At 45.8% G+C, this 27,536-nt stretch overlaps 1 protein-coding gene across 2 annotated transcripts in view; it reads left to right on the top strand.

The window, feature by feature from the left end:
• The window catches only part of SMIM1 (small integral membrane protein 1 (Vel blood group)), a 130,358-nt gene that overhangs the window by 33,602 nt on the left and 69,220 nt on the right, over positions 1-27,536 (top strand). Inside the window, exon 1 of one of the 2 annotated variants that reach the window (XM_078642636.1) lies at positions 4,418-4,509. The exons of the other annotated variant lie outside the window; for it this stretch is intronic. Within the exon in view, the coding sequence (XP_078498762.1) occupies positions 4,442-4,509 (68 nt within the window). The 5' untranslated portion in view covers positions 4,418-4,441. Of the gene's footprint in view, positions 1-4,417; positions 4,510-27,536 lie in introns of those variants that run through there. 2 annotated transcript variants of the gene reach the window in all.

Below are 27,536 nucleotides of genomic sequence, written 5' to 3'. Positions count from 1 at the left end.
ATGCCTAGGTCTTGCAGCCAAGTTCTAGATGGGCAAAAGACAAAATTCCGATCAGCAAGGATCACATACCAGCACTAAAGGACCAAGAATAATACACAGAACTTTATCATAATTAATGTGCCTGAAATATCAAGACGAGAACCCTAAGAAGTCAACGGTGAACGCTTTTTTCTTGGCGAATGGAAAGGGTTGGGCCAGGAATTATTAATTTGAATGATTGAAGACCTTAACCGCATGCGTGCGGGCGGAATTCCGCTCGTACGCTGAGATTTTTTAAAGCGCATTTTACGTGACAAGCTGGGCTCGTCATCAGCGTGCGAGGAGGCTACGCCATGACGAGCCCAGCTCGTCATCAGCGTGGAAGGGGTTAATGAGTCGGTATCAATCAAAAGGAACAATGCTTTGCTATTGGTTGCGGTGTTGGGAATCTACCGTAAACATAATGACACAATTTGGAATTGTGGAAAAAATCAAAGAGCAGTGTAGATGTGAAGGTGAACGTGTTCTTCCATGAGAACGGTGCATCAGCATGAAGTGATTATCATTTCCCCCTTGAACGGTGAAGCCCTTTAATTGGCTGCCCCGATTTTCAATCAGCATTACGTCAGTTCTCCATTGAGCTCACCAAACAAAACACACAGGGTCTCATTTATGAGCACTTTGGCGCCACCGTAATGTCACTTTTTTGACGTTCCGGTGTGGCAAAGTACCCCGGCATGTGTACAAGTTCACGGAAATCCACTCTACGTGGCTTTTCACGGCCTTGTAAATATCCTTATTTCTCCTCGTTTTTCCCTCTTTTTGTGTGATGCATTCTGCAGCACACATAGAAAGAGGACATCGCCTGAACTGATTGATTTTGTGCAGGAAGGTGTCCTTTCCTGCACAAAATAAATCAGCCCCGCAACACCGGCACCCTTTCACCATGGTGCACTGGTGCGTGGCAGCCCATTGTGCACCAGCACAGGGGAAAAGGACAGGAATGCGCCCTGTCTCTTAGATAGGGCGCATTACTGCCCTTTTGTTTTGACGTAGGGCAGCGCAGTAAGATTCCTTGTGGCTCTGCCCAGCGTCAAGACCTCATAAATGGCCCCAAAGTGTTTGTTGATTTCGCTCATGACCGCCCCTTACTATGGCAGCTGGTATGTTTTCATGATGTAGTTTATATTTCATTCATATTTCTCTTCCTTATAGGCGGCTACTGGTTGACTGCATTGCGTCCTGCCTCTAAAAACGCATTCTGTCTAGATGGACATTGTACATTTCAATCTAAGCATTGCCTGCTAATGTATGTTTTTCCCTTTATTTTTCCTCTCTGTTCAATTGTGTTGCTGGTTGAATTATTATGCTCTGTTTGTTCTGACGCACCAAAAGCCTCTGTGCGGTCATTTGAACTCGAAATCAAAATGTATTGAATGAGTGAATGAATGGATGAATGAATGAAAGAATAGCGTTCTACGTCACAGCTCTGCAAGCGAATCATCGTAGGGTAAATTCTGGCTAGGAGTGGGTTCATGGGGTAATCAGAAAACGAGGGCTCTTTGTTTCTTAAGGAGCAGTGTTGTGCCTCGGTGAGATAATTTAAAAGAGGTTTTTGCGTTTGGATCTGTATTCAATAAAGCACCTGTCTCAGTCTCCCAAAATTAACCTTTTTAAACTTTATTTCTCAACGTCGCCCACATAAGTTTCCTTTTCTCAGTTGGGCTAGTTAGAAAAACACGTTTCTTTTATACATGGCTTAAAATATAGCTTTACGGCGGATGTATGACATTACAACGCATACTTTTACAACGCCTACCTTTACAACGCATTTTTTACACCGCAACATCCATTACAACGCATACCATTACAACAAATTCTTTGAAACTACTTTTACAACGCATTCCACTACAACGCATACTACATTTACAACGCATACCATTACAACGCATTACATTGCATTGCATGTAAGGTAAGTGTTGGATAGTGTAGGGGTAAAAATTACTATTCTAACTCCAGGGGGTGCAACAGTAGGGTAAGTGTTGGATAGTGTAGGGGTAAAAATTACTATTCTAACTCCAGGGGGTGCAACAGTAGGGTAAGTGCTGGATAGTGTAGGGGTAAAAATTGCTATTCTAACTCCAGGGGGTGCAACAGTAGGGTAAGTGTTGGATAGTGTAAGGGTATAATGTGTTGTAATGCTATGCGTTGTAATGGTATGCGTTGTAATGACTGTGTTGTAGTGGTGTGCGTTGTAGTGTCATGCGTTGTAATGACTGCGTTGTAAATGCATGCGTTGTAATGGATGTTGCGTTGTAAAAGTTTCGTTGTAATGGTAGTGCGTTGTAAAAGTTGCGTTGTAAAGGTTGTATACCCTTTACGGCTAGTAGTGATAATCTTTGTTTTAAAAGTGGAGCCAAGTTTTATGCCAACCTCTCACTCCTAGGTCTTTCCAATGTACAGGAATTCTTTGGTGCGCAGTAGTCTTTTAAAAAGCGTGAGGGAGAAAACAAAGGTAAGTGCAAGCACACGAAGAGATATAAGTGCATGCAGCAGTCATAGAATTGAGCGGGCGGAATGGAGTGAGTTTCAGATTATGGGCCACATTTATGGTTTGGCGGCCCAGCCAGCAAACTGCTCTTGCAGGACGCAGGCGTTGCTCTCTGTCATGCATCACAGGGGAAACATCATTTACAACGCGTGTCATTACAACAAATGTTTTACAACGCAATATCTATTACATCGCATGTCATTACATCGCATAGTCCAAAGTAACACCCCGGCGGAGTAATTGCGTTGTAATGTTTTATGCGCTGTAACGACATGCATTGTAACGACATGCGCTGTAATGGATTTTGCGATGTAAAAAAATTGTTGTAATGACACGCGTTGTAACACGTGCGTTGTAAAGTGTCATATTCGCATCACAGTACTGAAGTTCTGCGAGCCCATGACACGCTGAGGAGTTGTAAGGACACAGACCAGGGTATTGTATCTTTTGAGTCCCACTGGCTTTAGGAGACTGGTTTGCAAATATTATCTAAAGAGCCGCAGGGCTCAGGCACGCATCCTCGTGCGTGGGGAGGATGGAGTTCCAATAGTGAGTGTGTAGCTTGCGAAGACTTAGCTCTTTGTTTACACTTATTGTCCTCGAGCCTGATGTTGTTCTGGCTTCCTAAGTTTTAACAGTGAGTCAGATGTCCTCTACAATTTCCAACTGGTCAACTGGTAACTTTGTGCTGTGCGAGTCCAGAGGTGATACGTTCAGTGTACAGTACACGCTGTTCTTCCTAACAAATTGATGCTTGCGCTCACGCGGTCACACTTTGTCACCAACTTTAAATGTAACCATTCCTCCAAAAATTACATATTCTACTGTTGACACTCTGTACAGTGCTTCTGAAAGAATTGCAAATAAATACAATGCAATTACACTGAAGGTCTCGTGACACCAGAGACCGGATGTGAGCACAAGCACCGTTGGGTGCAACAACTACCACATGAGTACAGATACATCATTTGCCGTTTCAGTCACCTTTCTACATGAAAACTTCACTTGAGGTTAAACTCTTTACTCTGTGGGCTTTTTGAGTGCAGAAGCAGAGGGGCAACAACTACACAGAGATGAGATCGAGAGGCATAGACACATAAATAACCATAAAGTCATTTAAGGGGTAACTGTTCAAGAACTTTGACATGGCACTTGTGAATATATTAAGGGGATTTAAAAGATATTGCCCAAGGGAGGGCTGAACTATGTCCAGGAAACCAAAGCTTCCACTGTGAGCAAGGGTTAAAGTACATTATATCAGGATAACATTGAACCTGGACAGCTCGTCTGATCTCATCTACCACCAGTTTTAAATGTATTTATATGTTTTCAGCATTTGTATAACCAAATACTACCACTAATGTAGGCCCGAAAGACCGTGCTTGAATGTTTTGATGCATGATCCTTAGAGCATGGGGTTGTCGTGTGACTTATGTGTGGAGTGTTGTGTTTGAGGGCAGTCTTGTTGATGTACACTTGGTACTATGCATATGGTGTCTCTATCACAGAAAAGTGTGGGGCTACATAGCTCAACCAGGAAGCACTTGAGTTTATAGCGTTCAAGTTCCTACCCATCATCCGCACCGTACTGGTGCTTTATCAGGGTCGTAGGACGTTACAACTCATGCTTTAATCCCGCATGCCAATACAACGCACTTTTTTACCCCAACTTGCTGTTGGGGATGCCCTGGATGTTGCAATACTATAATTTACTATTCCAACTCCAGTCTGTGGAACAGTAGGGAAGGTGTTGGAGTTCAATTCAACACCTTTTACCCCCTACAGCAAGCCATTTTCATTGTAATGGCATGCATGGTAAAAGCATGCATTGTAATGCATGCTTTGTAACGTCTGATTCCCCTTTAACAGGCTATGGTTCTTTGTTGTGTCCTCTCTTGAAGGAACTTGTTGATGGTTGAGTGGTGTGGTCCATACAGGAGGGGGAACAGCCATATCATCACTACACTGCAGAATTTCGGGTGAGTTGAGAGCTTTCTCATTAGCAGGTTTGAGGGTGATGTCATCAACTTCAACAGTAGTGAAATATTTGCACCACCGCTGCAATACTTGCTTACCTGATGATCGTTAGAGACAAAACCTTATTTATAATATGAGGCATTTGTCTAACTTTTTTAAGTTTGAGTTTATTGAAATATATGAAGTACAAAGGAAAAAATCATGGAATCGGGGGACCATGAAGAAACAGGAAAATGAAAAGAACAATCAAAGGAGAGGCAATCAAATATCATCAAAAAGAGGGGGAGGGGGGGGGAGGGAGAAAAAGGGGAATCATAACATTGGATAAAAAAAGCAAAGCAATAAAACAAGCATTATCTCAAAAATATGAAAAGTAAGCAGAAAAAAGAAAACATAAATCGCATAAATCAATATTCGGACACTGTAAGGGACTATATAATTCAGGGTGGTTTGCGGACCTCGAGAGAATGAGCATCAAAGGTAATGGAAGAGGGGGAGGTGGAGGAGAGGTAGTCAGACAATGGAAGCCAGAGAAGGTCTCTTTTTATGGCCAGCGAGATAGGGGAGACAAAGTTAGTATCTATTCTATGATGAAAACAGATTGCATTCCACCACGACTTAAAGGAAATGGAGGAGGCCTGCTTCCAGTTAGAAGTGATGTGGTGGAAGGCAACAGCCAGAAAGAGATCCATGAGATGGTAGTGAGAGCGTCCTTGGGGAAGTGCTGGAGATAGGGAGCCCAGAAAAACATGAGTAGGTGAGAAGGGAGTGGAGAAATGGAAAATCTTCTGAAGATGTAACCAAACCAGATTCCAAAAATGGAGAGTGGAGGGGCATTCGAAAAGCATATGAAAAAGAGTTGCTACAGGGCATGGGCAAGACCAGCAAGTGGAAGGGGTATCCGCTGAGAAAGAGGACAGCGTTGTGGGAGTAAAGAGAGAGCGATTATAGAGAAAGAAAAGAGTTTGGGTCGTGTTGGCAGCTCTAGAGGTCCTATGTATCTTAGTCCAGATTTTGTCCCAAAGGGCAATAGGCCAAACTGAGGAAAAGTCCTGCTCCCAGGCCAATCCGACCTTCGTCTTGGTTCTGTCTATGGGAACTTGAAGTGAGCGGTATAAAAAGGAAGCCGAGGGGGAAGAGTCCAGAACTGAGGCTATGGGACGGTGAGAAAGGGGGATGGATTGAGAATCTGGCAGAGATGCAAGGTATGAGACGAGGATGGGATAAAGAGCGTCATATTGAGATCGTGAGCTAGCAGGCAAGGAAAATTTATAATATGAGGCATTTGTCTAACTTTTAATGATTATTGGGGTTGTACTATTTAGGTAGTCTCGTGGTGCCTTGTCGTTCGGGCATTTTGAGCACTGAATGCAAGTTCAAAGAAACTGGTGTCATATATCACCAACTGCTTTTTCTAAAGGTCACATAGTGTCCAATCTACCCATGGTCAGGGGCATAGCTTCAGGGGATGTTACACCCCCCCCCCATAAACATATTTTCTGATAAATAGTTGGGTACAAGTAGTTTCAGATGGGTATGGTGAAGTGTCTGCTGGATTGTCCATAGAGTTTTACATATTCACAGACAAAAACGCACATATAATTTTCCCTCTCTCCGTCTTGAAAGTCTTCAAAATGTTAGTTATTTTTACAAAATCTTGTGTTTTCTGTAACTTAGTAACCCTTCCATTCTGCATTCCTCTCCCTTTCCAATGTCCCTTAAACTCCTCCTTGTTCTATAATGTATTTTACCATTAAATACCAGCATGATTGATGGAAAATCTGATGTTCAACCCCCCCCCCCATTTCGGACCAAGCCCCTGGCCATGGTGTGCCAATGTAGACTCACATCGTAACTTGTGTATCAACCTTTGCTCTGTTAGGGAAGGCCCATGGTTGCATTGTGCCTCACAGTTTAACAGCCAGATTCATCAAGCAAAATTGTGATCGCAATAGCTGCGAATTAGCTATTGCGATCGCAATTAACAGGAAAGCAATTCATGATGTGAAAAACACAGAAATTGCGAAATCGCAAAAAATAAATAGCGAATTCGCAAAATAAATCGCAGAATCTAGGAGGAACCCCTATAGCGAATCGGAAATAGCGAGAATCCATGGCTTCTGTGATTTATTTTGCGATCTCGCAAAATATTCGCTAACGCAATTCATGAAAACTTGCAAATTGCGAAAAAGCTGAAAATCGCTATTTGCGACGCGCAATTTAAGGAGAACCAAAAGCAGGTGGTAACCATGAAGGAAAAAAAAAATAAAGAGAAAAAAAATTCAAACTAGCCACAGGTGCAGTCCTGATCAAACACACTTAACCCCTTCCACACTCATGACGAGCTGGGCTCGTCATGCAGTAGCCTCCCAGCACGCTCATGACGAGCCCAGCTCGTCATGAATAATGGGTTTTTGCATATTCCAGCACAGGGCTGGAACTCATCGAGCATCGATGTGGTTAAGGAAACACAGTAGGAGCATGAGGACTCTCACAATGCCAGGACTCTACATGGTGGTCAGGCGGCGAAGGCTCCAGGCTGCAGCACGGAACAGACGCAGGATCCAGGACCAAATATTCCGCCAGCGGATCACCCATCTGGGCCAACCTGCGGAGCAAATTTACTCTAAGTACCGCCTGAATGGGGCAATGATCATCAAGCTGATCCGGAACCTAGATCCCCTGATGCAGCACCCAACAAGGAGGACCAATGCCGTGCCCACCATGTCCAGGTCTTGTGCAGCCTGCACCTACTGGCCTCCGGAAGCATCCAGGGGATAGTCGCTGTTGCAGGGGGGTTATCCCAGAGCGCCATGTCCCGCTACCTAAGGAGTTTCCTGGAGGCAATGCTGACCCTGCTACACCACTACATCTCATTCTCGACCACCCAACAGGACTTGAATGAGACCAAGCTTCATTTCTACAACATTGTGCAATTCCCACATGTAATAGGATGCATTGACTGAACCCACATCCACATCTGCCCACCAGCACAAACGGAATACATGTACCGCAACCGCAAGTCCTACCACTCCCTCAATATCCAGATGGTGTGCAACGCTAAGACTTTCATCACGGACATAGTGGCACAATACCCGGGGAGCACACATGACTCCTTCATACTCCGGCACAGCGGCATTCACACACGACTGGCCAGGGGAGACTTTGGCGAAGGACACCTACTAGGTAAGTACACATGCCCCCGAATAGTACACTGTGATCATGTAGCTGCGCAGAACATGCACTCAACCTGTGCGTCTTTCATTCAGGTGACAGCGCCTACGGTCTCTGTGAGTACCTCCTCACCCCATACCTCAACCCTGCAACACCACAGCAACGGCATTACAAAGCTGCACACATACGCACAAGAAATTGCATTGAGAGGACATTTGGCCTTTTGAAGAGCCGATTCCGCATACTTCACAAGACTCGTGGGGCCCTCAAATACGAGCCTGAGGTCTGCTGCCGCATCGTGGCCGTGTGTGCAATACTCCACAACATTGCTACCAAGCGCAGGATACCTGTCGAGATCTCTGGCAGTGAGTCGGAAGGGGACAACCGCCCACCTGCACATGTGCGTCATGCACGCGGGGAGAATCCTGCAGAAGGACACAGGTGCCGCAACCACATCACTATTAACTGTTTCTAGTGCACCCATTCCCCTCACACAATACTGCACTCATGCATGACAAATGTAATAATGAAATGAGTCGGATTTACGTGAGACCATAAATTCTTTTTGTTTATTCACAATAATGTGGCCTTTGTTGTCCATGATTTCACATGAGAACAGTATTGCGTCATACGTCCCCATGCAGGGGTAGAGGGCTTGCTTCTAGATTCAACATGGCCCTGCAGGCAGAGTGAAAAGTGTCACTGGCGCCTCCGTCCTGACGCTTCCAGTCGCCTCTCCGTGTCCTCAATGACAGTGTTGGCCCGTGATGCTGCAGTGGGCCTGCTGCTGCGGCGGCGTTCAGTCAACGGCGGCAAGGACATGCTGCTGTGGCTTGACGTGCCCTCGCTGGCATCATCACCACCCCCTGGTTCACCATGGGCAGTTGGCTGCAGACTATGCACTGCTGCTGTCACCTGATCCAGTGCCCTGGCAATGTCCTGGCAACACTGGACCATTTGCACCTGCATTGCAAGTGACCGGCGGGAAAGTTGTGAGGTTGCATTGCCAATGATGTAATTGGACCTGGTGTAGGCTGACAGGCGGGTCAGCAGCTGGCGGTGGCGGCGGCGGGTGATATCCTGCTGGGATACCAGGATATGGCTATTCTCTCGAACAGCTGCGGTCAGCTGTCCAACATTTTGCGCTGTGTTCTGCAGCTGCAGATGAATGGCTGCCAGGTGACGCACCTGCGTCAGATGTACCGCGAGCATGCGGCGTTCAATGGCCAGGCCAGGATCCCGTACATGGACAGCCCTGCCGGCGCGTGTTGAGGCGTCACGCTGCTGGCGCGTCAGTCCGCTGGACTGCGATCTGACTGCGGCTGTGCGCCTCCTATGCCTCCTAGCTGCGGGTGGTGTGGCCTGTACCACTGCCGTGGGTGTCAGTTGGGGTGGTTGCTGGGCACCTGTGGCTGCAGGGGTGGCCCTGTCCATATGGGGTGGTGGTGGTGGTACTGCAGCAGGTGACTGAGATGGTCCTGGTCGTGGTTCAGGTTGGCCCTCACCCTCGGTGTCCTCCGGGTACTCCTCTATATGTAGGGCCTCACTGTCGGTTCTGGGTTGTTCTGCTGCACCTGTGATGTAAATGGGTGCATGATTAATGATATGTATCTTGCACATGAGATGTTGCTACATGCATGCAGGCTTGCTTTCCCTGACTGGCTTTTAGAATTATTTTGAATTGACAGGTCTGGCTGTGTTGGGCTATCTGGGAATTTTGATTACACTACAACTACCACAATGCAATAGGGCATTTCAGGTGTGCATGGCCTGCATTACTGGGGTTGTCAAATTGCTAGCTCAGGAGTCATGGGCATTGTTAGGGGACGGGGTCGCAGTCGCATGGCACTTACCTTGGGATTGTTCGGTGGGTCGGGACGAGTCAAGCTGGGTAACCCCCACGCTGGCTTCAGGAGTCAGGGTGTCCTCCACAAGGTCCTCCAGTGGAGTGTTGGGTGTGGCAGTGGGGTCTCCTCCACCGGTGGCAAGTCGCTCCCCCAGCCTCTCCGCGATTCGCTCTTTGGCACGCCCTCTGAGGTAGTACCACCTCTTTTTTAAATCGTCTATTAACCGCTGGGTCACCACGACAGAATTGACCTTGGCGTGGATGCGCAGCCAGATGCGGCGCTTGTCAGCCTCTGGCACCCTCCGGGAGTCCTTGCCAAACAGGCGAGCATGGTCCTTACAGACCCCCTCAATGAGGTGCTTAAGTTCTTGATCCGAGAACTTTATCTTCCTCTTCCTCCCTGGGGCACTGCTCCCTGCTGCTTCCTGGGACATTTTGGAGGTTGTTAATGTCCTGCTGTGGTGCTGCAAGTTGACTGTAGTGGAGCTCTTCCCAGTACTGCTTCCACTTTCAGGCTCAGTGATCTGAATGAGGGAGGGAACAGCCTACTTCCTGGTTGTGATGTCATCATTGGGCTCGAAATGCGACTTCCCGTTTTTGCGATCTCGCAGTTAGCGAGATTGCAAATTGCGATTTCGGTAATTGCGAGATCGCAATTTCAACATGGAAATCGGGCGATTCTGCGATTATTATGCGATTGGGGCAAAATCGCAATCGGCAATTGCGGCCAATTGCGATTTGCTTTTTTTATCGCATTTCTTCATGAATGCCATTCTGCGAATTCTAAATTGTGATTCTGTATTTATCGCAATTTGGAATTCGCAGAACGTTGCATTGATGAATCTGGCTGTAAGTCTTTATAGCGGGGATTCGAACGTGCAGCTTAAAAGTGAGAAAAAATTACAACGAACACAGGACACCTGTAGTAATTTCCAAGTAACAGAGGGGCATATGTACAAGGAAGTGATGGAGTACGGGGTTAGCCTTTTTAGCTTAATGCCACGCTCCGCCACTTCTGAAACGCAGGGCTGCACCGTATTTACAACAATACGGTGCAGCCTTGTGTTTCCCCCTGCACTGGCACTAAATTGAGCTGCTTTGTGCCAACACATAGTGCACGGGTGCCTGCGTTGTAGTGAATGATTGTTTATGTGCAGGAAGGTGTCCCTTTCTGCACATAAAGAATGTTAAATGGCAATTTGTAACTTCTGTGTGTGCTGCTTTGTGCAGCACACATAAAAGTTGCAACTTGTCATTTTTAAAATGATTGTTTATATGCAGGAAGAAACACCTTCCTACAAATAAACAATCATGCATAGCGTTTTACTGTTTGTATGTGTGCTGCACAATGCAGCACACAGAAAAACAGCAAAAACGAGGAGAAATAATACACTTCTCCTCGTTTTACCAGGGTAAGACCAGGTTTTATTGGTCGTAATTTTAGCACTGCCCCATATTTACGTCACCCTTGTAAATATCGAGCAGCGTCGTGTTACCTTCGGAACGCACTCCGCAACACCCATTGCCCACCCCTTTCATGCTAAGTATAGCGTGAAAGTGGGCCTTATTTACAAGGCAGTGTTAAGCCAGGTTAAGTGGCTTAACTCTGCCTTGTAAATAAGACAAAGCACCTATCTCCACCTCAACGTCAAAAAAGTGACTTTATGTTGTCAATAGGGGCTTGTAAATATGCCCCTGAGATTGTGAACGCACCGCTATCCTAAGGGTACTTGAAGTACTTCAAAGTTGGGCGGTCGGAAAGCTCCCTCCCTCAAAGCACAAGTATGAGAGAAGGCAGAAAAAAAAGCTTTGCTGTCCGGCTTACACATGGGCACCGTGAAAGTTTACTTATTCATCCATTCCACAGGTTTCTATGGAAACCTGAGTCGCATTCCAATGGAGAACTCTGCCCCAGTGTTCACCAGTGCAACTGGCGGTGCCTGGCATTTCAGTGCAGTGTGATTCATCCCGGAGTTACCTTGTGCTCGATTCCAGGGTGATTTGTGCCTACAAGTATTTATTGTTTTCCCTTTTAAGTAAGGGTCTGGAAATGAAATATATTGACTTTTGTAGCATTTTAGATCCACCCTTTCTAAAGTGCATCTTCCTGAACATCAGATCAGCTCAGGCGAACTAAATGGAATTGCCGACTTGAGACCTCATTACGAGTGTCCCTTTAATTTTATTGGGACCGGTAACTGTTGTCACAAGTAACATCAACATTTCAGGTTTGTGGATTTACCGTGAACCCGGTGTTTTCCTTCCACAAGATTTCACTTGCTTGGAGAATGCACATTCTAAGAGAAGAAAACTGGGAAAACGACGAATTATATTGGGAATTAAATTGCCCTGGTATTTCCTAATTTTTTAGGGCAACCAAAGGGGGCCACTTATAATTTCGGATTTCCTGCACCCCTCCCTCCCCCCCCCCCACACCCAGAGTTACCACTACCCCAGATATTGGCATCTCTGGGTTAGCTGAGTCACAAGTTACAGCTACAGGAGCTCAGAAGGAGTCGCTTAATCCATTATTTGTATGTATGATGCCTTTCCTTTCCAATTTTACACGTATGAAAAGTGTCTAAATATAGTCATATTGTGTTATACAAAAGTGATGGTTGTAATGCTTGATTTAATCTCAGTCACCGGTAATTTCTCTAGCCATATCCCAATCCATTGATTATTTGCCCACCATGCAGACTCAGATCAGACTTAGTCATATGCCAATCAGTCGGTCGTTTCTGAACTAGAACACATGCAGTCCAAGACAGGGTTCTGCCTAGTTTGGCCTCATCAGTCGAGTGCAGTTGGTTCCAGTGCCATAGTGAGCATGGGACCCACATCTGAGCATCCCTGCAGCACTTAGGGTGTCGCACTGAGAAGTACAAAAAATGATGAACTGAATGCTTGAATTAGTCCCAGCCGCTAGTAATTACGGTAATTATTCAGGCTGCATCCAAATCCATCATAATGTTGCCCACTATGCCACCTCATATTAGACCCAACCATATGGAAATCCAATAGGAGCGGTCCAGCCTGTCTGCCAAGCCACCCAATCCCCCTATACATAAGACAGACTGTCAAAAGAATTAATTATTAAATTAACAAACCTGTAGTTATACAGATTAAAATGAAAACAGTTACAAAATGAAGGTATTAAGCAATTACTATAATTAATATATACTTTCAAAAAAGTACCCACCCAGTTCTTAATACACTCCACAATCTAAAACACAATAGAAATAATTATAAAAGAAAAAACATTTTGAGAAATAATTGTTATTTAAAATGAATTAAATATCTCAAAGAATAATATCCAATTTAAAATTGGAATAATACATCTAGTAATCATTTTATATCAATGAATATTTATTTAGTTAAAACGCTACCCAACCAATGCCACAAGAACTGACCCAACCTGAAACTAAAAATAGGAATATGTTTTAAAAATAATAAGCATACAAACAAATAAATAGCAATTACAAAGATTAAATAGTTATCATATAAATTAGATAACATGTATTAATACATACTGTATATGAAAAACAGTACCCACCTATTGATCCAATAAACTCAACAACTCCGCAAAATATACATGAGTATAATATATTTAGCAATATCGTCGCTCCTTTTAAAAGAATAAATCTTAAACGTCCCCACAATGCTCAATGTTGGTTCTTCGACGAGCTGAAAACAAAGAAATTAGCACTTAGGCAAGCGGAGCGTAGATGGAGACAAGATTATGCCCCGGAAAAAAAAAGCATCTACACTATTCTGTTAAAAGACTATAAAAACTCCATTCTTCAGACAAAGACATCATACTTCTCCCTGAAAATTACAAACTCAGCTTCTAAGACTAAAGACCTCTTTTCCATTGTTGATGAACTTTCACAACCAGACAGAGGGACAGCTAAACCTGTCCCCTCACAAACTCTCTGTGACTCTCTAAAGTCGTACTTCATGGAGAAAATTGCCACCATAAAAAGCAGCATCCCTCCTACTGTTTGTCCAACAATCTCTCCCGCTCTGTTTAAAAATTCCCAGGTGATGGATCAAATACCTTTGATCTCTAGAGAGGAGTTCCTGGCCCTACTAAAAAAAGTTGGTTCAGGCTCCCCTACAGATTGCTGCCCCCCACTTATCTTTCGAGAAGCTTTGTCCATCTGCCCAGACCCCCCACTTGCACTTCTCAACAATTGTCTCAGAAAAGGCATTGTCCCATATACTTTCCAACTTGCTGAAATTGTTCCCAAACTGAAGAAACCCAACGCCGACCCCTTGATATTGAGCAACTTCCACCCTATCTCATTACTTCCCTACCTTAGTAAGATCTTAGAAGATCTTAGAAGCTCATGTAGCCAACTTCCTCAGCTCTTTTATTGAACATTCACAAATTCTTGACTCCCAGCAAGCAGGATTTAGACCAGCACACTCTACGGAGCTGGTCATCCTAGCAGTCATGTATGAACTTGGGAAGGGGGCCGACCAAAACATCACCCAGGCTCTGGTACTCCTGGATTTGTCTGCTGTCTTTGACACGGTCCTGATCGACCGTGTCAATAATGCTGGCATCCAGGGGCTGGCCCAGAGGTGGATCTCTTCCTTCTTGGACAACCGCTTCCAGGCAGCTTGTCTCGCTAACTTCTCGGCTGGGAAGGTTAGGCTAACATGCTGAGTTCCCCAGGGGTCCTCTCTTTCACCCCTTCTTTTTAATTTATACATGTCACCCCTGATCCGGTCTCTTCGCAACAGTAAAGTTGCCGCTTTCAACTATGCCGATGACCTTCAGTTGGTGTTCGATATTGATTCTTCTACCACCTCACAACTTTCAATCCACCATGAATCTCATCAGTGACTGGATGTATGTCAGCCAAGTAAAGCTCAATCCTGACAAGACTGAGCTGATCCTGACCGGAGGCACTTCCAATCCTTGGAACTCTAACTTCTGGCCTCCTCTCCTGGGCAATCCTCCCTTCCCAGCTGAATCTGTAAGAAGTCTAGGGGTTATAATAAGCAAAGATCTGTCTATGAAATCCCAGATTGGCACGGTAGTATCATCCTGATGGATGTATGACGTTACAACGCATACTTTTACAACGCATACCTTTACAATGCATGCACAACAATTTTTTTAAAACTACCTTTACAATGCATTCCATTACAAATCATACTACCTTTACAACGCATACCATTACAACGCATAACATTACATTGCATGTATGGTAAGTATTGGATAGTGTAGGGGTAAAAATTACTATTCTAACTCCAGGGGGGTGCAACAGTAGGGTAAGTGTTGGATAGTGTAGGGGTAAAAATAACTATTCTAACTCCAGGGGGGGGTGCAACAGTAGGGTATGTGTTGGATAGTGTAGGGGCAAAAATTACTATTCTAAATCCAGGGGGTGCAACAGTAGGGTAAGTGTTGGATAGTGTAAGAGTACTATGCGTTGTAATGTTATGCGTTGTAATGGTATGCGTTGTAATGACATGCGTTGTAGTGGTATGCGTTGTAGTGTCATGCGTTGTAATGGTTGCGTTGTCATGGCATGCGATGTAATGGATGTTGCGTTGTAAAAGTTGTGTTGTAATGGTAGTGCGTTGTAAAAGTTGCGTTGTAAAGGTTGTTTCCCATCCTGCTTCTTCCACCTACGAAGAGTCCGTAAAATTTGTAGGTTCCTAACCACCGAAGCTTTAACTTTAGTCCTTCTTGCCCTGGTCATCTCCCGCATCGATTATGCCAACTCACTCTATGTTGGCATCCCAGCATATCAGCTTCATCGCCTACAACCGGTTCAAAACCATGCAGGCAGGCTTATTTTCCACCAACCCAGATACCAACACGTCCACCCTTTGATGAAGAGCATTCAATGGCTCCCGGTGGCCAAAAACTGTGCATTTAAACTGGGATGTACCATCTTCAAAGCCCTTGCCGGTCTCGGACCGGCATTTATCTCCTCTTTGAAACATCGTTATACCCCTGTCCGCGAATTCCGTTCCTTCCAGCTCATCATCCCCACTTTTAAACAGAAAAAACATTGTGGTCTTAGATTCTCCCTCTTGGCCCCTCAATTTTGGAATTCCCTCCCCACGAAATTCAGATCAGTAATCTCTTACACCCAGTTCAGAATTCTTCTTAAAACCCTTCTGTTTTCTCAGGCATATGAGTAAGCCTCTGTCACCATCCTACTGTTGCATCCCGTCCACAGCGCCATGAAACTGCTTGGTGTAAGTGTGCTTTACCAATAATTTTAACATAACATAACATAACAGTAATGGGGAGTACCAAACAAATGCATTAGTGTGATGCCTGAATCATGGTACTTGGAAGAAAAGGGGTGGTTGGGCCCAGTGGGAAAGAGGGTAGGTTGGGCCACAATATAATGTAAAATGGGGAATTTTACCTAAACCTCAAATTTGGATTCAAACAATAAATGCTAGCTGAAGGATAAACACAACGTTATTAGTTTATCCTGACATTGAATTTTGTCATTTACTTTTTACTCAATCATCAGATTGTTTTATTTATCTACACAGAACAAAGATCGTCATCAACTTCATGTATTGCCATATATTTTGAAAAACAAATCATGAATATTTACAGTGAAAAACACAATAGTGAACATGTAATTATACATACAACAACAAAGTGCTCGTGATTGTACTAGAACATGGAACAATTGATCAAGGACTTCAAAAGAATCACAGTGGTCAGTACAAAACAAGAGGTGTAAAAGACTTATCAAAATAGCACCCCAATTCCTGAAACGATATGTAAATCTATTCAAATCAGGAAAAAATTGCCAATTCCTGCATCAATATCACTGGCATTAAATGTCATTAAAGGGAGAAATGCCGACGTGTTTCGAATCCCGCTAACTGATTCACAGGATTCTCATCAGGGCGGTGTGAGTCGGGTCCATGAGAACTATTTACAAAAAGGAAAATTATAAGGACAAAGAGCTCCCAGTGCTTGTGAAGCTTGGTGACACTTCTAAAGTTGGCCTGAATACAAATGTTGACTTCCCTGTGTTTGGCCTTCCGCCCTTACATCTGTGCGTGCCACCACACGATGCACAAAGGGACTGCAAACCAGTGAGACAGACATTCAACTTCTAAATATGGATTCAGGTAATAGTAACAATGAATAGTCATTGGAGTATAGTTTAAGGTGTCCCTAGTGGTGGCAAAGGTATATAGCAATTTTACACGGTATACATTTGTGTCCAAAGCCTCCTGAATATGAGTTTGCGTGTTTTTGTTATAAAAAGTATTTTTTTTTATCACAGATTAAGGTTATTCATTCAGGGAAAGTCATCTGGCTGGGACCTAGTTGGACAAGGCCTATATGAAGGGTATTCTATCTGTGTAGAAAACTTGTGGCTGAAGTGTAATTTTCTAGAATCCTCCTCGGAATTATCTCAGTGGCAGATGCATTTGAGGTTCAGACCATAGATACCCCTGCATACCTAGAACTTGTATACACTGCGGGCTATGTAGAGAATCCCATACATATCCCAGTTGTATGCAACACCCTATAGGCACCAATTGTACATATAAATGTAAACATAGCCCCAATGTAGACTACACTTCTAGGGGGGCATAGTTGGGCATAGAGATGTCTGTCAGGCACCGTGGGGGGCTGCGGAGGCCTGTGTTACACCACTGGCCCAGGGCATTGTACCCTTCCAGAGGCTGCATGTCAATACGTCCCCGGTACACGCCAGACTACTGTAGGTTCAGCCTTCCACTAAACAGTGCAAACTTAACCCACTTCAAGTAAAACCTACAGATGTCTTACTCTTTTTCTTCCCTGCATCTCCTGGGCCGTCATGCGCGTGGCCTGGCAGAGGGAGGCAGAGCGTGTCCAGCAGCTCCTCCTCTGACGCCTGGAGATGCAGAGCGCGCGCCACTGCATGGGCTGGCACGGGCTGCAGTGTGCATCTGGGCAGCCGGCTCTTAGTGTCGTACCTGTACAGTGCCAAAGACAGCGGGGCTGCAGAGGAGACAGGCAGGGGAGACGGCGCCTCATAAAGAGACTAAGGAGAGGGAGGGGGGGTTCAGCAGCGAGAGAGAAGGGAGAGGAAAAGCAAGGGGAGATAGAGGGAGAAGAAGGTATAGAGAGATAGCGAGAGGAGGAAGGAGACAGAGCGCTGAAGAGAGAGCGCGCAAGAGAGGGGTGAGAGAGACAGGGAGGAAGGAGACAGCGAGAGGGAGGGGGAAGAAGGCAGAGAAAAAAACAAAAGAGAACAGTCAGGTTAAAGAGGCAGCTAGAAGATGGAAAGGGAGGGGTGAAGAGTCCAAAGAGAAGAAAATGGAGAAAGAGGGAGGAGAGGTCGGGAGGAGAGAAAGAGGGATATGCAAATAGAGAGATAAAGGAGAATGTTGATGTAGGAGCAAAGAGAAAAGGGGACAGTATAGAAAATAGTATAGAGAGGAGCAAGGAGAGAAGCAAAAAGAAAGAAGGAAAAGGTAAAAATAAGAAAAAAAACGGAGTCATTCACAGCTAAGGAAGAGGCAGAAAGAGGGAGGGAGAGAGAAGGAACAGAAGGAGAGGTGGCTTAGCAGTGAGCACCCGACAGGAATGAGAAGTGGGGGGAAGGGAGATGGCCTGTGTACTCTCTTTCCCGGTTGGCACCTAATATCTTCAGCATATGCAAGATCATTCTGGTGTGGGCCATCAAAGTACACAGGTCGGTCCCAATCATGTACCAGGCAAGACACAAGTGAGACCTTCAAATTCGTACCAGTACACCATGCATTGTGGCCCCCTTAATCTTCCAGGGCTTTGGATGTGTCCTTCATCCTTTACTGGGAGCCAGGAGTAGCACTGCAATTGCCCGCAGTTTACAAACCCCTTGCACTCAACGGGGGTGAACTTTGAAGATTGTCACCCCTGATCTAAAGAAGTGGCTGTGGCACACTCCAGCCGAAGTGACTCAACTACCTGCAATCTATAGCTATATTTACTCACCACACTATACAAGAAGCATGGCATTATTTCTAGCTCGGTACCACCAACTGACAATATTACTAAATAAACACAGCCCTGATCCCCCTAACTTGGAGACAGAGTTTACCGATGCCAGACGTGTTTTGAATTTGCAACACGCCAGACACCGAGGTAATTTATAAAAATTGTTCTGCGATCACTCCCATTGTACTGTGAATTTCTTCAGAGAAACCCACACAAGTTTCCGGCACATATTTACTCACTTTCTGCTGGGCTGTTTCTTTTCTGACTTTCATCGTAATAACTCTGCTGAATATTTTAGTTTACTAGCTGCACCTCGGCGGCAAACGAAAGACGAACAAGAGTGCAGTTGTGTGTGTGGAAAGCGCGACAGTGAAAAACGAAACAAACCCCGCATATATAAGTTTCTTCTAATAAAACCCCATCGGAAATACAGCTCTGTGAGCTGTCAAATGCTCATTTACCTAAGTGACTTAGAAACAGTTAACTGAGAAAAGACAGCCCATGCCCATAAGAACAAGCGGCACTGCTATTGTAAACAAGCTGGCTCCGTGGAGCCGCTGGCGGGAGGGAAACTGAAAGCGTGCGATGCTCGCGCTGCCAGCCTCCGGGGACAGGAGATGTGCACGCGTACAGAGTGCACATCTCCTGTCCATACGCGTGCACATCTCCTGTCCGCGCGTGCCATCTCCTGTCTCCCTTCGGCACAGAAAGCATCGACAATAGAGGCTCGCAAGGCGAAGAGGCGCATGCGCTGCGTTCGCTAGATAGACATAAAAAGTGTCATGGTAGTGTCCAGCCCAAAAACGTTGCACAGTGCCCAGAATCGATTGCGGCCTCACCCAGCATTCTGATAATGGAGGTTGCCACTTGGCACAATCCAAGTTATAGTGAAATGCCTCTCAACATTGTAATGCCACGACCATGTCTTTATTAGACATGCCTTTACAACAAATTTGGTTGTAAAGGTATGCTTTCTAAAGGTATATGTTTGGTAAAGACCCCACACCACCCTCCCCCTTTCCTGAGCCCTAAAATTGAGACCACTTGCTTTAAAATCTACCCACCCCAGCCCTTTTAACGACCGAGCCCCTACGCTGAGCCCTAACACCCTGCTCCCTGGACCCAAAAAATGACCTGAACCCAGCATCCCCGTCCTGAGCCCTAAAAACTGTCCCCCGGCTCTGAAAACTGCCCCTTCCCCCTGCACTGAGCCCTAAAACTCGGCCCCTGCCCTGAAAACTACCCATAACCCAGCCCCCCGCCCAGAGCACTAAAACCAGCCCTCCCCCATATGCTCAAACAGGTAGAACACTGACTGCCTGAACCATGCATATGCTTGGTTAAGGCATATGCACGGTTAAGGCAAGCGTTTTTCAGCTTGCGGGGAAATAGCACGCGTACTTAGGCCTACGTTGTAAAAGCTGTTCCCCCTATTCCTCAAGACAAAGTTGTGGGATACACCCACAACTCTTCACCCAGAGATGACCATACAACAAGCCTTGTATTCAATAAAGGAGTGACTATTATCAGGATTTTATACTGGCAGGGGTATTTACTGATTCCATACTACCCAGTGGATCACAGGCATTTACTACTTCCAGCCTGGAGCAGAACATCAGCGTTCACAACTAAGAAATGGTTCCACTTTCTTTAGAAAGCTGGTAGGAGGCTTATTTGTTTTTCAGCAATGTCGTCCTTGAACGTGAGTTTGGTGTCAAAAGAGAATTTAAGTGACTTGGCATTTGATGAAAGTTTAGACTTAAAGCTGTCAAGGTTCCTGTCATTGAGCCAGGTTTGCACTATTTTTTGCTCACTATTTTTGGTGAGTAACAGGAATTGTGTATTGGTGGAGTTGAGCTTCAGGTAGGATGATCTGGCAAGCACTTCTGTCAATGTGAAGGTAAGAACACTTTGGAAGTCCACCTATATGGAGAGCACAGCTGAATGGGAAGGGAACAGCGGAAGCTCTACCGCTAAGGTGGAAGAGCATTGCTCCACTGATTTGCGAGCAGTTCAAAAAGGAAAACTAAAATTATAATACTAATGGTATTATCATTTTAGTTTTCCTTCCTGCTTAGGTGTGGGGCCCAGTGGGTTGTGGTGGGTGGGGCTGGGCTGGCCAGAGCAGGGCCCAGGGAGAGGAGTGTTCAGCACATTCTAAAGTGCGCAGGACGGCTTGGCCGGCCGTCTTGGGCCGGCCAAAAAGTCCTGCGCTCTTTGCATGTTTCCCACCAGGTTGCATTACACAGCCTGGTGGGGAACATGCACAGTCTCCCTGTCCTCGTCAGAGTGCTGAACCTCGTCGCATGGACCAATCACAACGCTGCTGTAAGGCAGCTTCGTGATTGGCCAGGGGATCCTGTGAGGCAGTGTGCTTCCTGTAGCAGCGCAGAGAAGACGATGGAGGTGAGGCGGCGGGCGGCGGCAACCAGGTAAGTCCTTTTATTTTATTTTTTATTCCACCACGCGCTCCTCTCGTCCCACCACCCCCGTTAAGTAGCAGCCGCTACTGGAAGGGAAAAGATGCAGCCCCATCAGTGGGGAAGTATGATGTTACAACGCATACATTTACATCGCGGTACATTACATTGCGGTTTTTACTATGCAAGTCGTTACAACGACTTGCGTTGGAGGGCGCTGGACTTAGGAGTAGTATAATTTACTATTCCAACTCCAGTCTACGTACAGTAGGGAAGGTGTTGGATAGATGTAATCCCCGCTTTGTAAACGATGTTTCCCCATCAGTGGCCTTGCACATCTGTTGACTTCATTGGAGGACAAACATTGGGCTATTCCAAAAGAAGAATCAGAGAACGGTAGCACCCCTTTTTAAGCAGTTATTGAGTGAGATGGAATCTTACTTATTGTAAGATGGATGTGGGCTGTAGCTTCAGGTGGGGTTTCATGCGTATCATGAAATTGAGCTGCGAAATCAGCAGACCAAGCATGTTGTACATTGAAAAAGTTGGGGTTTGTAGCCTGATATGGTTTCCATACAGACCGTAAGTGTTGGTGAATGTGGTAGCTTCTGATGGAATATCATGTACGTCACAACGGATTGATGCAGATGGGAGTTTAATGCACAACATGAGGGTTTCACCAGGGTATTGTCACTTTAAGTCGAGCATGGGATATTGTTGACAGGGGGTCCTTTAGAGGTCAGTGAAGTGGAAGCTCTGACATAAAGTAGCAGAGCTGTGACTGCCAAACTCGCAGTTCTCATCTCCACTTTGAACTGCTGGATTTTCATCGGCATGGGGAAGCTTGAACCAGCCAATCGAAACAACCAACAAAGGGCATCTGGGTGGCAGCGGCAGTAACCCTGCCTAGTGTGAGGCATGACCACTGATTTTGCTGTCCTGGAAGACATGGATGTCCTAGGCAGGAAAACTGGAAAATGTCTTTGACGCGAAGGGAGAAAATTCCCGCTTGTCAGAGACATTTTGGTCCAGATTTACTATGATTTGGCGTGGGGTTGTGTCGGTTTTGTAGTGCAGCCTGTTGCAAAATCATGTTATGGTTTACTAAGCCATGCAAAGCCACTTTGCATGGCTTTGCATGGTTTAGTAAATACTAAGTAACGCAATGCAATGCAGCTATCTTGCATTACTTCATGTCAGGTAGGCATTATGTGAGCATTCTTATGCATCCATCCATGTATTTTTTAATGCAAACCCAGATTTACAAAGGCTGGTACACCTTGGTTTGTGCCAAAATGAAGTGCCTACCCAACATAGGCATAACGAGGAGAAACATCTTTGGCCCCGATTATGATGCCGGTGGGACCGGCACCAACAGGCCGTCAGTGGTGGTCCCACCATTATCCAGAAAAGCAGTCCAACCACCACATTACAATGCAGTCAGTTGGACCGCAGCGGTTGGAGGGACAGACTGAAGCCTCTGATAGATTCAAGGAGCCTGTCGGAGCATCGGTCCGACTGTAATCCCTATAGATAGAGCGGTGCCTGCGGGGGCACTTCCGTAGGTATTACGATGGCCTTTTTCCGACTGCCTTTTCATGGCAGACCGACCACCATGAAAAGGAAGTCGGAATGGGAATTTGAGAACCCAAAGCAAAGCCACGTCCCTCGTGGACCTCTGCTAGGGGCTCAGGGGGTCACATGTGGTGCCCCCCCCAAACATCCATGTGCCAGGCACACGGTGCACAGATGTTTGAAAAATGCCATTTATCATTGCGACTTGTGCTGTGACCCTTTTGCGGGCCGCAGCACAAGCCACAATGGTAAAAGGCATTTTTACGACTGCCTACGCCGGAGGTCGCATTGTAATCGGTTAGGTGGAACAGCCTAGATATAGTTAGTCAGACACCTGCCCGAAATGATGGCGGTCGGACTGCCATCATATTCAGGCTCAGTATTTCTTCTTATTAATTTCTCTACACACTTGGAAAGATGAAAATGTCTCTTTGGGTTGTTTTGTGCAGGGAGGTACCCCTTCCTGTACTAAAACAATCCTGCCCATAACACAGATATTCTTGCATAACAGTGCAATGGTGTCTGCATTGGCAATAGGCAGCACACAGTGCACTAGCGCAAAGAGAGAGCAGAAAGCCCCATATCGTTGAAAATATAGAGCATTTCTGCTCTCTCCCAATGCATCACAGCAAATTCCCCTGCTGCGACACGTGTGAAATAATAGTACATCTGCCCCTTTATTTCTATTCTGGAGAATTAAACCTCTACTTAGGAGGTTTCATCCTACAGAAGTGCTGAAGAGAATGCTCCAAAATAGTCACCCCGCTCGGCATTCAGTGGTACCTTAAGTGTATCCAGTGTGCTGGTGGATACATTTAATGCACAAAGGGTCATATACATCAAGCAAATTCGCATTCGCAAAGGCATTTGCGAATGTGAATTTGCTTCATGGTATGTATTAAGCAAAATCTGGTGCAAAATAAGGAATCGCAAAATTTGCGATTCCTTATTTTGCAATTGCATTTAAGGAATCGCAAATTTTGTGATTCCTTAAATGCAATGTATGAAGCAAAACATTTTTGCAAAAAGGCCTTAAGGAATCGCAAATTACCACCAACTAGCGAATTCCTTGAAAAATGAACATCTTTGCAGTTTTCAAAGTGCCATGTGACGCACATACATGCCCTTGGGGCATGTATGTGCGCCACATGTGCACCCATGCATATTTCAGTGGTGCAACAGGGTGTCCTTTGGACACCCCTGCACCCTTGAAATTATTCTCAATTTTCGATTAGGAAATTGCAAATCGCAAATTGAGAATAATTTCCCATTCATTCCTATGGGCCTCCTGGCCCATAGAAATGATTGGGAAAGTATTCCCTAATTGCGATTCACAATTTGCTAATCGCAATTAAGGAATTTTAAGAAATCGCTAAAAAAATGCGATTTTGTACATAAATACCCATTTGCGATTCCTCAAATAGCGATTTCTTAAAAATCGCTATTTGAGAATCGCAATAGGTATCTTGATACATATGGCCCTAAGATCCCTCCAGAGTGGTAGATATCACACAAGCCAGCACAATTACTGACTGTGTGTGTTAAACTGTTACTAATGAGGTGGTACATTTGCCCAAACAGTATTAAATGTGTAAACAAATAATTATAATGTACTGATACTGTCACAAAATGTGCTGCATTACGCCGCATAATGTTCTGTTTCTTGTCGCATAAATTCCTAGACCGTGCCGTATAATTAGGTACTTCGCTGTAGCAGAATTCCAGCGGCCCTTTCTATAGGAGGACTCCCTTAAGGATCCGTCCGGAGAAGCGTGCCACAAAACCTTGTTTATATATAGTGGTTCGTTTTCAATAAGTTTCTTCATACAGACTGATATACAGTAGCCCACAAGGTATATGAGAGTGAGCTTCATGGGGAAAAGTCACTCAATTTAAAGGATCTCCCCAAAAGAGTGTTTTTTGTTTTTCTAGCGGGATTACTATTTCCGCCGAAAGGAACCCGTGTGCATGCAAAATACGCATGTGTATTTGTGTACACGTACCAGGAGCAAGTTGTGGGGTGTGATTCCAACATCTGAAACCGGACAGGACAGTATGTAATCATTTGGGAGCACGCAGTGAGCCGGCACTGGAGTTGGTGACACGGGTCGCCCAGCCACTTTATAAAATACACAGATTCCTTTGTTTTCCTCACAGCCAGTACTTTCCACCGAGTACCTATAAAAGGCCAAGGTTAATACGCAAACCAACAGCCAGGATTTAATTAATGTTGGGATTAGAAATCTTGCGTTTTAGTAAATACCTATTACATTTTTGGCACTTATGGGGATTATTTTACAAATAAGACCCATTGTGACCGCAGCACTGCTATGGATTTTAGGCCCAAGCCGGAAATGCCCGTGGAAAAGCAGCTGTAATGTGAAAATATACCTTCGAATTAGCATATCCTGTGTTGACCTCACTGAGACACTGTGACTTTGCCGCATCTTGGCTTGCTGTTTGTTGAAAGGCAATTCATGGCTTACAGCTTGACGTCATCAGATGCCACAAGAAGCTTCAAACAAGGGCCAACTGCACGGGGAGGAAAGTAAGAAATTGCCACTGTTCCTCGAAGGCAAAAAACCCCCCGCAAGTACATCCTCCGGCGACTGGTGTACTATGGAACAGGTGCAAGCACACTGCACCTCGTGTTCTATCAATCTCTGAATCCCTGGGAGTCTGGTGTATTGCTTAACTTACCTAGCGTTGATAAAGCCAGTTGGTCTAGATTTTTTTTAGAGCGGTGAGCTTTTGTGTGACTGTGTTGATAGGTGAGAGAGTGAATGTGGGACTGAGTCAGCAGGTGAATAAATAGGTAGATGAGTTAGTGCCTGGATGGATGAATGACTGAGTGCTTGAGCAAGTGGGTGGGTAAGCACGTTAGTGCATGGCCTGATGAGTGTGTAGATGGATAGTTGCATGGGTGATAAGTGCTGGGATGGGTGAATGTGTAAGTGCTTGAATGATGGATGAATGGGAGAGTGAGTGTGTGGAAGTATGAATGAGTGAATTAAGGATTGAGTGAGTGAGAGACAGGATGGGAGAATGGATGCCTCAGTGAATGGTGGAGTCAATGTAAAACTGGTTGAGTGAGTGCATGGGTGCTTGAATTGGTGGACGAGTAGGTATACTTTTGGTTTTCTCCTAATGACGCAGCCAGGAATTATCATTGGCGGCTGGCACGGTTTGCGGGTGGTGGTGCGGGCGCAGGGGGAGAGGTCGCGTGCGGGGGAGGGATATGTACATTTAAAACAAAATAAAAATGTACCTTGCCGCCAGGTCCCACGTCTCTGCTCCTGCTCTCCTCCTTCGAACTCCAGGAACAGGAAGCACCACCAGCATGGTGATTGTTCTGAGTGTCGTGGTTCGATGCTCAGCCAGGGAATGGGGACCTGGGAATGTTCTCCACCCCGGCTGTAATGCAGCCTGCGTGGAGAACATGGAAAGTGCACATGACTGTTTGGCCAGTCCCAGAGAGCCGGCCAAACAGTCATGTGCACTTAGGAGTGGACTAACCATTCCTCACCTGCCCTTCTCCAAGAGCAAAGCAGCCCCGCCCACCCGCAAAGCAGCTCGGAAACATGAAATGATAATAACTCAAAGTTATTATCGTTTAATGTTTCCTTTATTTGCACTGCTTAAAAGCAGTGAGGCGACACTCCTCCGCCATAGCAAATTATGTTCACCTTAGGATCCCGTTCACTATGATAATGAGGATCATTATTGTTATTATTAAGGACAATGTCTCAAGATGGCCACCAGGTGGCCAAGCCTCGTAGAGGTTCCCGCGCTTGGAATCACTTTACAGTGAATATTCCTGATTTAGCCGGCCATCAAGAATATCGGTCGACAGCAACTTCCTTACCTACATGCCTGCTTCATTTTGATCGTCTTTGGTCTCGAACTGGTCCCTGGACATTACTCTCCAAACTTCCCCGAGACCCCCAGCTCCTGGCAGACTGGTGGGGAGCATACACTGCTCACTCAGACGTCCCCAAGGCTCTCAAGTCATGGCTGACTGGTGGGGAGAGTCCCTCTGCTGACCACGGTGAGCATGTCTCAATTAAGTTGGCTATAACCCACGTTCCGGTGGGGCCTCCCAGAGGCATTTGTAAGAGGCATAGAGTGTGCTGGCTGGAGGTTTAGGGTTCATCGGCGGTGAAGGAGTCTGCCACTTTGCCAACAATGTACTCCGTCAGAACGTTTGCAGGGGTCAAGTGCTCCTCGTCTGACTCGGTACTCTATGACGCTGCTCCTACAATGTCACTACACTGCACTGTGCCCTGTTGCTCGCACAGTTGGGGTGTTGAGGAAGAAAAACAGCCGCCAAGCTCCTGGTTCCCTAACTACACCCAACAGAGTTCACGGTTCCATCTCTGCATCCCACTGTGCATTCCTGATCTCTTCGGCTGGAGCCAGCCATCTTGCCAACAAGGCCGCCTGGGCTAGGACATTTACTGGGGCCCAGTGTCCTCCACCCAACTCAAGAACCTGCTGCGCTGCCCCCACATTATCGCTCCGTTGCACTGTGCCTTTCCGAGCCAAGATTTGGCCTGCCCAGATTATCACAGTATCCAGTTGCTGCTCAACCAAGCCTCCAGCACATGACCTGCACAGCGTTGAGGATCTCATGTCCATTCTAAAACCCTAAATCAGCTGCTGCTCCGTGAGAGGTCTCTGCCCGTGATGATGCCCCCCTCCACTGTGCCACAGCTAGAAGTCGAAATGCTGAGCAACACATAGGGCAACGCTCCCAGCCAATTCTGCTACCACAAGGTCACCCTTGGTACTTATAGGATCCTTTCTACTATTTGACTTCCCAGGCCGCCTGCCCAATTAACTACCATCTAGCCTAATCTATCTGAACCGAGAACATCACCACGTTATACTGCATGCTACTGAACTGTCGGTCAGCAGTTAGGCATGCCACAGAATTAGCGGAAACCGTCCTACTACATAAAATTGGCATTTGTTTCCTGACTAAAACCTGGCTAAAAGCCCACTCGTCCACCATTATTGATCTACTCACCCACTGGGCTT

The sequence above is a fragment of the Lissotriton helveticus genome, chromosome 5_1 (assembly GCF_964261635.1).
Source record: "Lissotriton helveticus chromosome 5_1, aLisHel1.1, whole genome shotgun sequence".
Taxonomy (NCBI): Eukaryota; Metazoa; Chordata; class Amphibia; order Caudata; family Salamandridae; genus Lissotriton; species Lissotriton helveticus.
The sequence above is the reverse complement of the archived record's forward strand: the minus strand, read 5'-3'. Positions and strand labels throughout refer to the sequence as shown.